The sequence below is a fragment of the Plutella xylostella genome, chromosome Z (assembly GCF_932276165.1).
Source record: "Plutella xylostella chromosome Z, ilPluXylo3.1, whole genome shotgun sequence".
In the NCBI taxonomy this organism is placed as follows: domain Eukaryota; kingdom Metazoa; phylum Arthropoda; class Insecta; order Lepidoptera; family Plutellidae; genus Plutella; species Plutella xylostella.
Window position 1 is genome coordinate 6,823,854 of NC_064012.1, and position 14,088 is coordinate 6,837,941.

At 43.9% G+C, this 14,088-nt stretch overlaps 2 protein-coding genes across 2 annotated transcripts; one reads left to right on the plus strand and one right to left on the minus strand.

The window, feature by feature from the left end:
• Positions 1–734: 734 nt before the first annotated feature.
• Positions 735–7,076, plus strand: LOC105397951. Its single transcript, XM_048632730.1, has 9 exons — positions 735–887; positions 1,683–1,797; positions 2,995–3,165; positions 3,559–3,733; positions 4,041–4,163; positions 4,583–4,783; positions 5,445–5,610; positions 5,967–6,094; positions 6,483–7,076. Exons 1-9 carry the CDS (start codon positions 858–860, stop codon positions 6,610–6,612), a joined length of 1,239 nt encoding a protein of 412 aa, XP_048488687.1. The 5' UTR covers positions 735–857; the 3' UTR covers positions 6,613–7,076.
• LOC125491238 lies at positions 7,033–13,721 on the minus strand. Its single transcript, XM_048632728.1, has 11 exons — positions 13,473–13,721; positions 13,167–13,366; positions 12,808–12,912; positions 12,188–12,358; positions 11,683–11,931; positions 11,032–11,177; positions 10,268–10,414; positions 9,760–9,911; positions 8,905–9,003; positions 8,044–8,211; positions 7,033–7,505 (listed from the first exon to the last, which is right to left on the minus strand). The coding sequence occupies exons 1-11, from the start codon at positions 13,570–13,572 to the stop codon at positions 7,378–7,380; spliced, it is 1,665 nt and encodes a 554-aa protein (XP_048488685.1). The 5' UTR covers positions 13,573–13,721; the 3' UTR covers positions 7,033–7,377.
• Between the last annotated feature and the right edge of the window lie 367 nt (positions 13,722–14,088).

Consider the following 14,088-nt stretch of genomic DNA (forward strand, 5'->3'; position numbering starts at 1 on the left):
TGGACGACACGTCCTCGCAACGCTGAATGTGCCTACGAGTGCTAGTGATGTGCCGGGGCTGAGTCGATAGTTTTATTATCGACCAGGTGAAAGTGAACTTTTGTATTATCATAATAATGAAGAAAATTACAATTATTACTATTTATACTTATTAATATTACTATTATATTCAAGTAAATAGTGAAGTGTTCTGAATTATTTGTTGAATATTATCTATCTTACTCATAATAATTTTGTATTTATTCAGACGTCCCAAGCAAGGACAAGCTTTGTGCGATATATGGAAATAGGTAGGCAAGTAGGTACTATTCATATTAATTAATTCATTACATGCCAATAATTAACTATAGCTAAGTACTTCCATAACAAAATAATTTTCAAGCAATGAAAAGAATATAAAATCGAATACAAATACGAAATATCACAAGGCCTATTATAAAATAATCCGCATAAGTCAAGTGATAAGGTGTTCCATAATATAAGTAGATATTATAAACTAGTAAGAATTAAAAGTTACGTAAAATGTATTAATGATTTGAGCATGAAAACATATGTTTTAATTAAGATAAGTACCAAACTGATAGGTACAGGCAACAGGCATATGGATGGATTGAGATAAGGAATGAACAAATTTAATGATAACAATGGTTTCACATAATCAATACCTCTAAAGATACCCTTATCTTATAGGTACACTCATACAGGCTCACTTAGGTATTAATAATGTGATTCACAATAATATTATCGATATGCTGCTTATAGCGACACGATGGCAACAGAATGTAAGTAAAGCACGACACTAGTAGAATCCACTGATTGGAAGAAATAATCCATTCGACATCGATCGTCTGTTCGAAATGGCGGGACAAGTTTTTCGCGGAGCCACTGTAAGTAAAACTATTTTTTATATATTTAGATTAACTGTTTCTGGATAGAACGCGGTGCGAGCTAAATGCTATTAAGTAATTTATAGGTACGCTTTGCGAATGGTACATAAATTGTTTTGAGGATGCTCTGCGTTATAGGTAAATAGATGGTACTTTTATATGGTACTCAAATATAAATAAGTTTATTTATCAAAAAACACAATTACATTATTTGAATAATTAAATAAAACATCATCACTAATTGTGAGTGTACTTTGAATTATTAACACCAATGTTACCGGTAAACTCTGCACTAGGCGAGCCTGTATCGCAAAGAACTCATCATCATCATCACGACCCATTACGTCCCCACTGCTGGGGCACGGGTCTCCTTCCAATGAAGGAAGGGTTTAGGCCTAGTCCACCACGCTGGCCAAGTGCGGGTTGGTGGACCCCAACACAAGCAAGCTTGTGCTGAGAGAGGTGTCGGGTAAGTGGGCAACCCGACTGTCAGATGTTTTCAAGCCGCCCGAAGGCCTCTGACTAGGCTTAACGACTGCTGCCGAAGCAGCAACCGGGACCCACGGCTTAACGTGCCGTCCGAAGCACGGAAGCGTCCAGAAAAGCACCACTTGAAATTGGTCACCCATCCAATGGCTGACCGTGTCAGTTGTTGCTTAACCTCAGCGATCAGTTACGATCACTGAGGCCCGCTCGACTACGGACGCTTCTAAAGAACTCATAACCAAAATAAATTCTTACATATTAAACATGTTTTATCTAAAGAAATAATACAATGTACATTTCTAATTTCAGTGGTGGGAGTGGCTGGTGCACACAAACGATATCAATGAGCTATGGAAGGCTCAGCCCACGTACCTCATCTCACAGGGGGTGTACATGCTGGCTGGACTCATCACATTTATCCATGGTAACTATCAGCTTCGAAATTCAGCTGCCGCTACACGGGTATGTTATCGACGTAGATCAACGTCACTATATCGCGATTTGCTGTAGATAGATACGGCGCTGTGATTAGTGGAACGCGCATTAAACGAGTTTATTGACGTACGTCGATTTTTTTAATTTTTTTAATCAAATTATTTTACAGAATTATTGATTAATTATAACATTGCATCAGAAAAATCACAGAGATTTGTCCGTGATGAATCATTCTACGTAATTAGGTACTTAATAACTAATTATACTTATTTATATTTTATACAATACACAAACTTATTCAATATTACATGTTAATTAAATAAGTACAATAGCGGGTATATAGTTTAATAATAAACCATCAGCCAAACATACAAGTTGGTGCATATTTGAACAGTGTTAAGTTAAAGTAATGATATATAATATGATTTTATTTTGTGCTTGATATTTTTCGGTGTAATTTGACCCGTGAAGCGGCCGCAGAGAGAAGAAAAATGATGTCAGAGTTATGGCGCCCTATTGGCTTTTAAGCCTATAAGTAAAAAAACGCGATTTCTGATAAAAGCATTCCACACATCACCACAGCATAACTTAAGTTAAATGATCTATAGCTGATCTCCGCTCATTTGCACACGATCCAGAAAAGGCGATTGCTATCAAGCTGCCTAAGTATCAAATTCACACAAGTTACGTCGCTTTGAGAAACAACTCACCACATACGCTGCTGTGGTTGTGGAACCACAATTCCTGAAGGCACCATACTTGGCTTATCTCTTTTATCTCCACAGCAGTCAGAAAGGGCGGTCGCTGGCCGTGTGATGTATCACGCTGCCGTTGCTTATATGTACTACCTGCTGGCTATACTAATACTAATCTCCCTCTTATGCGCCCAGCATTCATGAAGGGCAGTCGCAGGCCGGTGTATTACGCTGCCTAGATACTATCTGCTGCGTATACTAATCTCCCTCTTACCTCCCCAGCATTCCGGAAGGGTGGTTGCTGGCCGTGGTGTATATGACGCTTTAGGAAACACCTCACCACCAAACCTAAATATTGTAGTTGAGGAACTACCTCACTTCCCTAGTTTCCTTTTTATATTTACAGCATTCAGGAAGGGCGGTTGTGGCCGTGATGTGTATACTGTGTATACTATCTGCTACCTATACTAATCTCCCTCTTATCTCCACAGCCTTCAGGAAGGGCGGTCGCTGGCCGTGGTGGTGGCTAGCGACGGTGCTGCACGGGCTATACGCCGACAACTTCTGGCACTTCGTGGTGCCGGAGTTCGACAACTTCTGGCACTCGCAGACCCCGCTCATGCTGCTGGGTGCCCGCCAGCCGCTGCACATCATACTGTTGTGTGAGTCCACAGTGGTTCTAAGTACTGTTTGTGTAGGCATTTGTACAGTGTAACCTATGGTAATACAGGATATAAGTGTAAAAAGGTGGGTAAACGCTAAAAGCATTTTCTACCAGCTAACCTAAAGGAGGTACGGAAATATTATCCTATCGATATATGGTCCAATAACTGCAAAGTTACTACCATAATCTCCACCCTTGGCACCCGTCGCCAACAGAATGCTTACCAAATACAATACAATACTGTTTATTTGCAAAAGAAAACATAGAAATACTAAAAAGTACACTTAAATAGAAAAAATACGAAAAGGCGGCCTTATTGCTTATAGGAATCTCTACCAGACAACCTTTGGATGGAAAAGAGAGTTTAAATAACCGGTGTCACTCCTTTCAGACCCTGCGTTCCTGTACCACGCTGCCTACGCGGTCTCCCGGCTGAACCTGCCGTCGTACGCGGAGCCGTTCGCCGTGGGCCTCGCCACCGTGCTCGTGGACATCCCGTACGACATCGTGGCCGTCAAGTTCGTGCACTGGACCTGGCACGACACCGACCCGAATATCTTTGACCGGTATGTTGGGATGTATTCTGATAAAAGCATAGAGAAAGGCATATGGCTACCACACACCACTCTCTTTTCATATCTCCCTTTAGTTTTTCTATATAATTCTTCTTGGGTTCTTCAAGGTGCCCTCTGAGTGACCTATCAAATGCACGTCCGGTGCACGCTGAGACATCACCAAATAACGCTGATCTGACTTTCTACTCCTTTCACCACACGGTAGCAAACCCCAGTCCTGCTCTAATGTGCTTTAGTCCACGGAATGCCAAAATATAGGTAAATTTGAAAATTAACTTACACTTTTACATAATTCCAGACACTACTTCGTGCCATGGAACTCGTACTACTTCCACGCCGCGTTCGCCGCCAGTCTGTTCTACTTCTTCACGGCCATCCGCGCGTGGCTGGCGCCCAAGGTCGACAAGTGGGACTCTGCCGGGTAAGTAACTACCCTTGCCAGCAATGACAAAGTTCCAGTGACTATGCGAAAGCAATGGCAGGTGGAACTTCTTAATAGCTTGTGAATAGGTATACCTTAAATTGTGCTCTAAATCTACGAGATGTGCATCGCCACATGATAACCCATGTTTCTATATATGACAGACTGCCTTTCCTATTGTTTTCCTTATCCATGTTAAACTTAAGTTTGATAATGATTATTCCTCTAACATCAAGGAGCATAGAGCTTATACGCAGTTCTTCTGCAGACGTTTCTGTTCCTGGGCTGTTTTCCTTGCGATTCATCCCAGAAGACAGAATTAAGATCGCTGAGACGGGATCTCCTCCATCTTATTGCAGCTTTACCAGTGGCAAGTGGGCCTAACTATAAATTATGATTACCCCCCTATCTCCCTCCAGCTTCAAGACGGAGGTGAAGGCGTTCCTAGCGGCAGTGGCGCTGGGCATGCCGGGCGGCGTGCTGATGTTCGTGCCGCTGTACCACCCGCTGCACGACCAGCACGGGCTGCACTCCGAGGTCACGTTCTTTGCCTTGTTCGCGCTGTTCGCCGCCGCCGTCGTGGTCGGCCTCGTGGCTGACAGGGAGAAGGTCAAGACTAGGTGGGTTTAGTGTGTGTCTTGCGTGTGTTACGTGTCGATGGGATTCATATCAGTATTCTTGTGTAAAGAGACCGTAGTAAACCCAACAGTAGATATTTTTTACGGGCTATTGCTGATAATTAATTGTTCTCACTGTGACTGTAGGTACTTACTCTCCTAAGAGTCCTAAGCAGATTTGAAAAAATCTTTTAAGTAGCAAGTTATTGGCAAATCTAACTTGAGATAAGCATATCTTACGGTAAACATCAGTCCTTCTCTACAACATTCTCACACGCACACCCCCTTTCTATTCTATTCTATTCTATTCTCTGTGGGGGTAACAGTACCTGCACCTGGCTCTCTCGAATGGAACCTTTGTGCATATCCCCAAGGTCTAAACTGCCTTCCTAAGCTTGGACCATTTTTCCCACCACGCTGGTCCACTGCGGGTTGGTGGGTTCACATATCTGGATGTGCTAAATCTAGATATGCAGGTTTCCTCACGATGTTTTCCTTCACCGTAAGAGCGATGGTATATATTGTACTTAAATTCAGAAAAGAACTCATTGGTACATGTCAGCGCCGGGATTCGAACCCGCATCTCTGGCGTGAGAAGCGGGCGCTTACCCGACTGAGCTACCACCGCTCCTGCCACCTCCTACCACACCCCCTTTCTCCACAGACTATCATCCATCGACTACGTGCTAATAGCCCAGCTGGCGTTGCACTACGTGATCTACCTGTGGTTCGTGGTGAGCTGGTCGCCGGAGCGCGAGGTTTCCACCGGCCTGCATGAGCCTGTTGGGCCCTGCGACCAGACCGCCTCGCTTGTCACGCCCTTCGGACAGGTGATTATGACGATTTTCATGGGGTTTGAGTAGGTTTAGGAATAGGTAGAATATTATGAATTATGTATCTTTGAGGTTTAGGAATAAGTAGAATAATAATAATAGTTTAACCACTAAGCCGGTGGGTGGCAAGGCGACGCGATGTCAGCGTGGCGTCAGGAGTTTAAATACATAGAAGCCCATGAGACAACTCACGACACTCTGAATGGAATTTAATGTATTTTAAACACCTTACACATTTAAGAATCATTGATTTTGTACGCTACCTTCGCTAACCTACATCTCACTCCTCAATACATGTGCCTATTGCAATGAAATCTACACAACATTTTAAAACAATCGGCCGCTATTCGCAGACGCTGTACAAGCGCAAGTACTTCTGTGCCGAGAACTACGACGAGGCGTACTTCGACTTCCACTGCGTCGGCAACAGGCGGCCAGCTCATGGGGCCACCTGGTACACCATCTGTGGAACCCCCTTCCAGTGAGTACCATCCACCAGACACCTTACCCGAGGTCATTTTGACTTGAAATCTAATGTACAAGATCATAGAGGACACGCCACTAAATTTATAAAAAGTTTTTCGATATAAAGGCTTTTCATAGCAGACCGACGACCTTAGGTATAGGCAGAGGAGAGTGTTTTGGAGCTCTTTGGAAGAGGCCTATGTACCCCCTTTTTTTGGCGGTGTACGCAGGAGCTAGTAGGAACATAATATTGTAAATATGCATAAGGACATACTGAGCTGGTGCCTTTTTGACGCTCTGGACAGTAACCTTTTTTGTTATTGTTGGTTTTGTATAGTATTATTCTCTGTATTTTTTGTTTTTATAATTGTATTGCAATCTTTAATATTCCCTGTCTATTCCAGCAACCGCGTGGAGTACATCACAGTGCTGTCGTCGATCCTGGTCCTGGCCACGGGGGTGTTCTACGCCCTGTACTTCAAGACCGGGCCGGCCGCCGCGCCCGCGCCACAGAAGAAGCAGAAAACTAAGTGAAAATACACCGCTGTGATCGATTAGTCTGATCTTTCAACCTGAAAAATTTAACCTCGGAAACGTCTGTCTTAACTTGGAAACGGCTGCCGTACTCAGAGACGTTATTTAACGTAATGTTCATTAAAATTTTAACTGCTCGTCTTTATTTCTGTGGTGGGAAATGGTCCAAGTTTAGGACAACAGTTCAAACCTTAAAGAGATATGCACATAGATTCAATTGGAGAGAGTACTAGTAACACCCTTATAGTGAATAAAGTACGGTAGTTAGTATCCAGCCTAGCCTATCATCATCAATTCTTATCATCCAACCAAGGTAGTTTGGATACTAGGACAGAAGATTCCGAAATGGAAGATCGGACTAACTCGCTTTGATCTGGTCAATATATTATGTATTTCACGGTTTAGAAGTTTAATTCAGGGTGTTATTTATAAATAATTTATTAATATAGATTTGATTATTATAACACATATAATTTTATTTTATAGCATTACAAGTAGTAAGGTAACGCACAAAAAAGTTATAGTATAATCTATTCATGATTTATAATCTCCCACTACTTACTTCGTGTTAGTTCTGAATGGTAATAAAATAACGCCAATAGTTAAAGCATTAGGCATTTTAAAGCGCGCGCTTTGGCGTATAGCAGTCTATCGAAGGCGTAGAAACGCAATCGTAAGCGTAAGCTTACAAGCTCTAACAATAGTTAAGTGAATACATGATTATAATTCTTGTAATCCTCCGCCGTCCTCATGACATTCCCCTATTTACTTCCTCGAGGGCGCGACGGGGACGTCGAACTCGCTGACCTGCGCTTCCACTAGTTGCTTGCTGCGCAGCTTGATCATCTGGTGGTTCGGCACGTTGGGGTCCTCCATCTCGAACTCTATGAGATCTACAAACAAATGTATGAAATTATAAAAAAAGCCAAAAGAAAAGATATGATGATGCATATTTACCTGAATCAGGCAAATGCATCATCAACATACTCGTGGGAAACGCTGATACCTGTCATCTCACCATTTACGGCTGTTGCTGGTTTCCAAATCATCTACATAATAAAAAACCCAGTCTTGGCTGCACGTATCTTGATTCTTGATCGACTATATAATGTGCGTGGTAGGGCCAGTCTCAGGTCTTTTTAACCCCGAACTTTTTTTTTTACGAGGGCGAAATCTTCAGAAATATTCCCGCCGACTTCGGGGGAGGAAGCCGGGATATGTGAGATTTTAACCCACTAAAACCCCCTCGGTGGCCACCATCAGTGCGGGTAGGTGCTCCGGGATCTCCAGGGGAACGCACCGGAGTCACCTCGCACTGCGCCGCAGCTCTTCTCCGGGAGACTCAAGGTCTCCCCGCTCCTTCGCAGCGTGCGCGGCTGTACATGGCCACATAACCTAGATCAACCTAATTTAAATCACCCATCAACTCACCTCCTTCAACCACGGTGTCCTCCTTATAGTTTTCCCTCATGGACGCGACTAGTAGCTGGTGGTAGGCCTGCTTGGCGGAGGCTCTCACGGCCGTCGTCACCTCCACGCGTGCCGCCGCGGCCGTCAGTACCCCGAGGCGCTTCACGCACTCGGCTATCAACTTGTCCACTGGAATGAGACACATGTTGTAGAAACGCAAAATGGGATGTGAAAGGAGCGCCTACGAGTGGCATGACGCCTGTTTTTTATAACCGCCCGGCACTTTGAATGGCTGCGTAGTAAGAATAGTGAAATGAAAACAAAGGAATTAAAGTAGACTGTAATTATAAGTAGTTGTAGTTGAATCCTACACGTCTACCCCCTAAGAGGGGTTAGGTTAGGTTAGCCCCTTTTCAAGTTTGTTGACGCCGTTACATGTGTCCTGCTACAGCCTACGCGCTACGCTTCTCGTAGCCTTCGTAGCACACTGTATTAGAATTCAACGAGCTCACTCAAATCGAAGTTTTTGAATTGATTTTATTTTTTATAACAATGCCATCACATTGGTGGGCATTTCAGTAACATCACCAACTTACCATACAGTGACAATTTCATTTCTTATATTATAGTACATATAAAGCCGGATAAAAATGCAAATTTTCAACTCAGTACTCCGAAACTATTGACGTTCACTCTAACTATTATTTAAGTTATCTAAAGTCTGATTTTGATTCTGATGGTTCATCAATAGTCGATAGTCCCGCGAATAAGTGACGTATCGTTCTATTGGCGCGACAACCCACTGTTGATGAACCGTTCAGAATCTGACAATTTAGTATCTGAGAATATTAAAACAGACTCTAGTGATATCGATCCACTCACAGTCAGTCTCGACGACTGGCACGGGCTGGAGGTCCTCCTCCACGGCATACTGCAGCACCGCGGCGGACGCCGGCGCCGCGCGGGGCTGCGGCGGGGCTCCTGTGGACAGTACAGCGGTCTATAATACACTGCCGGGCAATGAAAAAGTTACACTAACAAAATTCCGAAAACAAACGACTCCAATTTTTTCAAGGTTTTATTTTAAAATTAGAACAAAATATTACAGATTTTAGTTGGTAATATTCTGATGCTCTGTTAAATGTACCTACTTCAATGTTGCAGAAGGCGACATTAAGCTAGCCCTTTCCGTTTAGAAGTAATTTGGTGCTTTTCTCAGTGGCACCTTTTCATTGCCCGTGAGTGTACCTAATACTCATCGTGAAGAAATTTGCACATCTAGATTCTAGATGTGTACCCTAAGTGCACTGTGCTTTATGCTCAATCAAAAACAGCGATACGGCTCGCGACCTATCACGTGGCACAAATGTACAGCTCTGCATCTCTGACTACACCTACGGGGATTACAGTTTTGAGCAAATTTTATGTATGTAGGTATGTATGTACAATAATACTCATACAGTAAAACCTGAATAAGTGCGACTCCAAGGGACCTTCATTCCTACTTATAGAGGCTAAAGTGCTTAGCATGAGGCCTAGATGTGGAGGTGCCCCACTTAGGTATTATCCTAGTTTCATTGTACACAATAATGTAAAATCTTCGAATCTATCATAAGCGACGGCGCCGTTTAACAATAGGAGTTATTAAGCGTTAGAAGTACCTACCTAATTCTACTAGTCACAAGGAGTCATAACTCACAACACAACAAGATGAACCTACTTAGTAAAATATATTACCGACACAAGACAGTAGTTGATTTATCTGTTGCAGCGACGTCTTCATGTTTATGATGAGTTGTCCCTTTTCATCCAATGATTTGATGAGGTCTGATTCTTCTTTCTTTTCAGCTTCCAGTCGCTCGCGGAGCAATTTCTTCTCTTGTACGTAACTGAGATAGGCAAAGGTGGAAAATAACAACATTGCAATATCGATCTGTATCCCTTAAATTCCTTACAAAAATCGATAGCTACAATCCTATTAGGTCATGCCACCTCTAACAAACGACTGCATAGTTTTGTACTGTTATTTACATTAAGATCCACAAGCAAGAATTTATAAGAATGTCTGTGAACTTAGAGCCAGTTTTTTGATCCCTAGTTAACTCAACCATTGGTCAAAAATGGCTACCATTAGTTAATCCAACAAAATTCGTATGCAGTTGTCATGTTTGACAAGTGACTTGACTAATGGTTAAAGTTGACTACGGATCAAAAAACTCGGCCTTATAAATAAAACTAGACTCACGCATAAGTCTGCTCCTGCCCCACGTTCTTGAGCGTGTCGAGCATGAGGGCGGCGTGCTTGCGCCCCTCCAGCAGCGCGTCCCGCCGCGTCGTGTTCACCGCCAGCTGCGTGGACAGACGCTCCGTCTGGTACTTCTGCTCTTGTAACCTGGGTAGAAACAAATGAAACTAGTCAATGTAACCTACATAAAACGAATGAAATAAGTCAATAGTCTACTGATCGTGTTCAAGGCCAACTGCGTGGAGAGACGCTCCGCCTGATACTTCTGCTCCTGTAACCTGGGTAGAAACAAATGACACAGGTCTATAGTCCACTGGTAACATGCTACGTTGACAGACGCTCCGTCTGGTACTTCTGCTCTTGTAACCTGGGTAGAAACGAATGAAACGAGTCAATAGTCCACAGTTCGAGTTCACGGTCAGCTGCGTCTTGAATAGCTAAGATCCGAGACCAAATATTTGCGACCCTCGGCCAGAGTCACTAACAAAGAACAGATTTTTTGATTCGTCCAAACTTGACGAGGCTCGTCGGGCGGGCATCTTCCCGCCCTTTGATTCAGTTAATAATAAGTGGCCTAGTTAACCAAACATAACGCGTACACCGTCACATGCGACAGAGCTGCTCTCTCTACTAAGGTCCACGTTCACTTATGGAAAACAAGGATGGTGAGCCAAATAGCATCAGTCCCACTAACCTCCTGAGTATCTGATCTACGAAGGAGACGACAGCTCCTCCAGGTTACCCAGCTCCTCAATATCACACACCTCCTGAGTATCTGATCTTCGGAGGAGACGAGCGTGGCGCGCTGCAGCCGCAGACACACGGCCATGACCTCGTCCAGCTCGCGGCGCGTCGAGTGCACGCTGCCCGCCTCCTCGTCCACGTACAGCTCCTCCAGATTACCCAGCTCCTGGGGAGTGCGAGTGAGAGTAGGTAACAGGGCCGAGGCAGTAAGGCTGCCTCTGCACCAGTGCGGAGCGAGAGAGAAATTGACCAATGAGATTGCATAAAAACTCCGCTCATGCTATTTGCGCCTCGCTCATTGGATGATGTCTGGCACACCGCTCCGCTACCGCGCTCCGCACTGGTGAACAGGCACCCTGGTAGGGGATAGATTACCCAGCTCCTGCGGATTGCGAATTACAGTAGGTAATAGGGCCGAGGGAGTAATAGGGGATAGACTACCCAGCTACTGAGGATTGAGACAGTTGGTAATAGGGCCGAGGGAGATGGGATAGGTAGCCTGCTCCATTTATAATGAGAGTAGCTAATGCGTGGTAGAGGGATAGTGGATAAGATGAGTGTTTCTAGTGTGTTTGTTTAGTGTTTACTTACTTACCGATTGATAGGTCCTAGGTCTAGGTATAATCCACGTAAGTGCATAACTACATTACCAGTATAAGCAACATAAATACCTCTTTCCTCAACAATTTCGGGAACGAGTCCGTCAAGAAGGCGACCTCGCGCCGCACCAGCTTCAACGTTCTGTCCCTCTCTTTCATATTCATCTTGATCTGTTTTTCTAACTTGTTGTATTCAAACTTGCGGTCGTCGAGATACTCCATGGCCAGTTGCCCCATCTCCGTGGCTCCCATGAGGCACTTGCCCTGCGCCCGGCAGTCCAGCTTCAAAGCGTCTAGCACCACTCCGAAGTAGATGCTATCCTGTGTGTTTGAAGATTAGGTACTAAGCATAACCGTGAAAAGATTTGAAATGCTTGGTAAGTGTACCATACCATAGGGTCTATTAATCGCGGTAATACCTACGGAAGTGACTAGGCCTAAAACCTTTCCTTCATTGTAAGTTTGAAAGGGAGACCCGTGATGATGGGTTGTGATGTGTGAACCTTACCTACAGCCGTACTTAGGTTAAGGTTATCATCAGATCAGCAGTACGAAAGACTATGCTGTAAAAACTGACCTTCTTGAGTATATCCAGGATCTTCTTGTACATGACTTTGATGGCGAGAGCGGCGTTCTTTTTGATGTTGGCTTTCTGCACGTAGTTGGCCACGGCTTGCTCCTTCTTCTCGCTCGGCAGCTTGCCCGCGATCTCATACAGCAGACGATCACGGAGCTCCGCAGCTTCCAGCTACAATTGTTCATCATTCTTGGTAGAAAATCACGGATTTATTACCAAAGACATAACACATAGATACGGTCATGTGCAGAGAAACCTGACCCCTCTCTCATAGTAACAATGCTTCTGAGAGGGGTCAGATCAGATTTATCTGCCTTATACTATATGTACCTACTCAATTTATATCAGAACTGAGAACTTGAAGGTACAAGTACAGCATCGTATTTGGCCGAATTATCATTGAGCCTCATCTGCCTGAGCAGGACTCAGTTCCTGCTCAGGCAGATTTACCCAAATGAGAAGCTAGGAGGCCGAACTCATTCCACTGACTGTGTCGTACTGAGGTAAGAAGGTTTTGAAAATATTTCGTGCCATGTTCTACCTACTTATATTATGTTGTGTGATTTAATCCGTCTGCCGAGGCGGCCGATGCATCTACTTAAATATTAAAACTTTCTCACCTGCATCATTCGAAACCTCTCCATCTTTATTTTCTTGGTGTAAGTGATGCGGTCCAGCTGCTTCCGTCTGTTAAAATTCTCCTGGTGGATGCTCTCTAGCACTTTCTAAAGTAGGTAATAGTAATAGATTAGTAAGTAATTAAGGCTACTTCAGGCAGCTAACATTTTATGTGTAAATCGGTAGGTATATACTGTATGGTGGTCGTTCGTATAGGTACCTACATCGCCATTCTACCTACGTAACTAAAATGTCTTGTAGTGCGCACCATGATAGTAGTAGGTGCTGAGAGAAGCGTTGACAGTGTTCTGGCGCTCGCTCATTAGAAAAGAGGAGCTCTATCTGGATAATAAACACTCACACTCGCATTACTATTCATGTACATAAGCTGCAGGCGCCTGTGCTCTTGGAAGGCATTCCTCAGAAACTGCTTGTCTCCTTGCGTGGCGACCCCGAGCTCTTCGCGCTTGGAAGAGATGTCTTTGCGCAGCTGGCGGATGTCGCGGGAGTACCGCCGCTTCTGCTTCTGAAGGTCACCCTCATGGATTTTGCGGTCGCGCTCTGGTTTAAAGGTGAGGTTATTTGGGGTAGTTCTCAAGGCCAGCAATGGATAATTATTGAATCATTAATGAATTGTGATGTTATTGGAAACAATGCAGCGTCTTACCGTATAGTTTGATGAGGCCTCGGTACTGGCTGATTTTATCCTTGATGACCCAGTTCTCATCTTGCATGCCATGTATACGCACTTTAGCTGCTGATAACATTTTTATTTAATGCCCACTTTATTAACAATTTGTGTGTAAATATTTATACAAATGAATGATCGTACGAGGAACATAAGTGTCATCACGTGTCATAACGTCATAATTATGTTGAGGATATCTATTGGTTAAAATCTCAGAGTAATAAACCATAAAGTTAGTCCTAAGGTCCTAAGGATTTGACTCAGTGTTCTAAGGCCTGGAATTTTGATAAACTCACAAAGCAAATAATGTATTTGCTTTGTGGTTAAACTTTTGCGCAAACAAAATGGTTTGGTTGTAAAGGAAAGATGCCGACGATTTAGACCACCCGCGCACTAGGCAGCCTGGCTGCGCAGCCAGAGTTGTGGCAGCCAGTAAAACATATGATGTTGTATAGGAGCCCGCGCACTAGGCAGCCACGAATTCCCATATATTTTACTGGCTGCCGCAACCTGGCTGCGCAGCCAGGCTGCCTAGTGCGCGGGGGGCCTTAACAACAGTCTAACCTTTTTGTGAGCCTATCCTACTATATTATGT

What these genes read in the sequence shown, in the direction of transcription:
- LOC105397951 (XM_048632730.1), top strand. Translation starts at nt 858, where the DNA reads ATGGCGGGACAAGTTTTTCGCGGAGCCACT. An exon ending in GCTGCACATCATACTGTTGT is followed by an intron (nt 3,166 to 3,558) that starts GTGAGTCCACAG and finishes CACTCCTTTCAG; the next exon opens with ACCCTGCGTTCCTGTACCAC. An exon ending in GACAAGTGGGACTCTGCCGG is followed by an intron (nt 4,164 to 4,582) that starts GTAAGTAACTAC and finishes ATCTCCCTCCAG; the next exon opens with CTTCAAGACGGAGGTGAAGG.
- LOC125491238 (XM_048632728.1), bottom strand. Translation starts at nt 13,572, where the DNA reads ATGTTATCAGCAGCTAAAGTGCGTATACATGGCATGCAAGATGAGAAC. An exon ending in TCCTGGATATACTCAAGAAG is followed by an intron (nt 11,932 to 12,187) that starts GTCAGTTTTTAC and finishes TCAAACACACAG; the next exon opens with GATAGCATCTACTTCGGAGT. An exon ending in GAAGATCAGATACTCAGGAG is followed by an intron (nt 10,415 to 11,031) that starts GTGTGTGATATT and finishes GTTTCTACCCAG; the next exon opens with GTTACAAGAGCAGAAGTACC.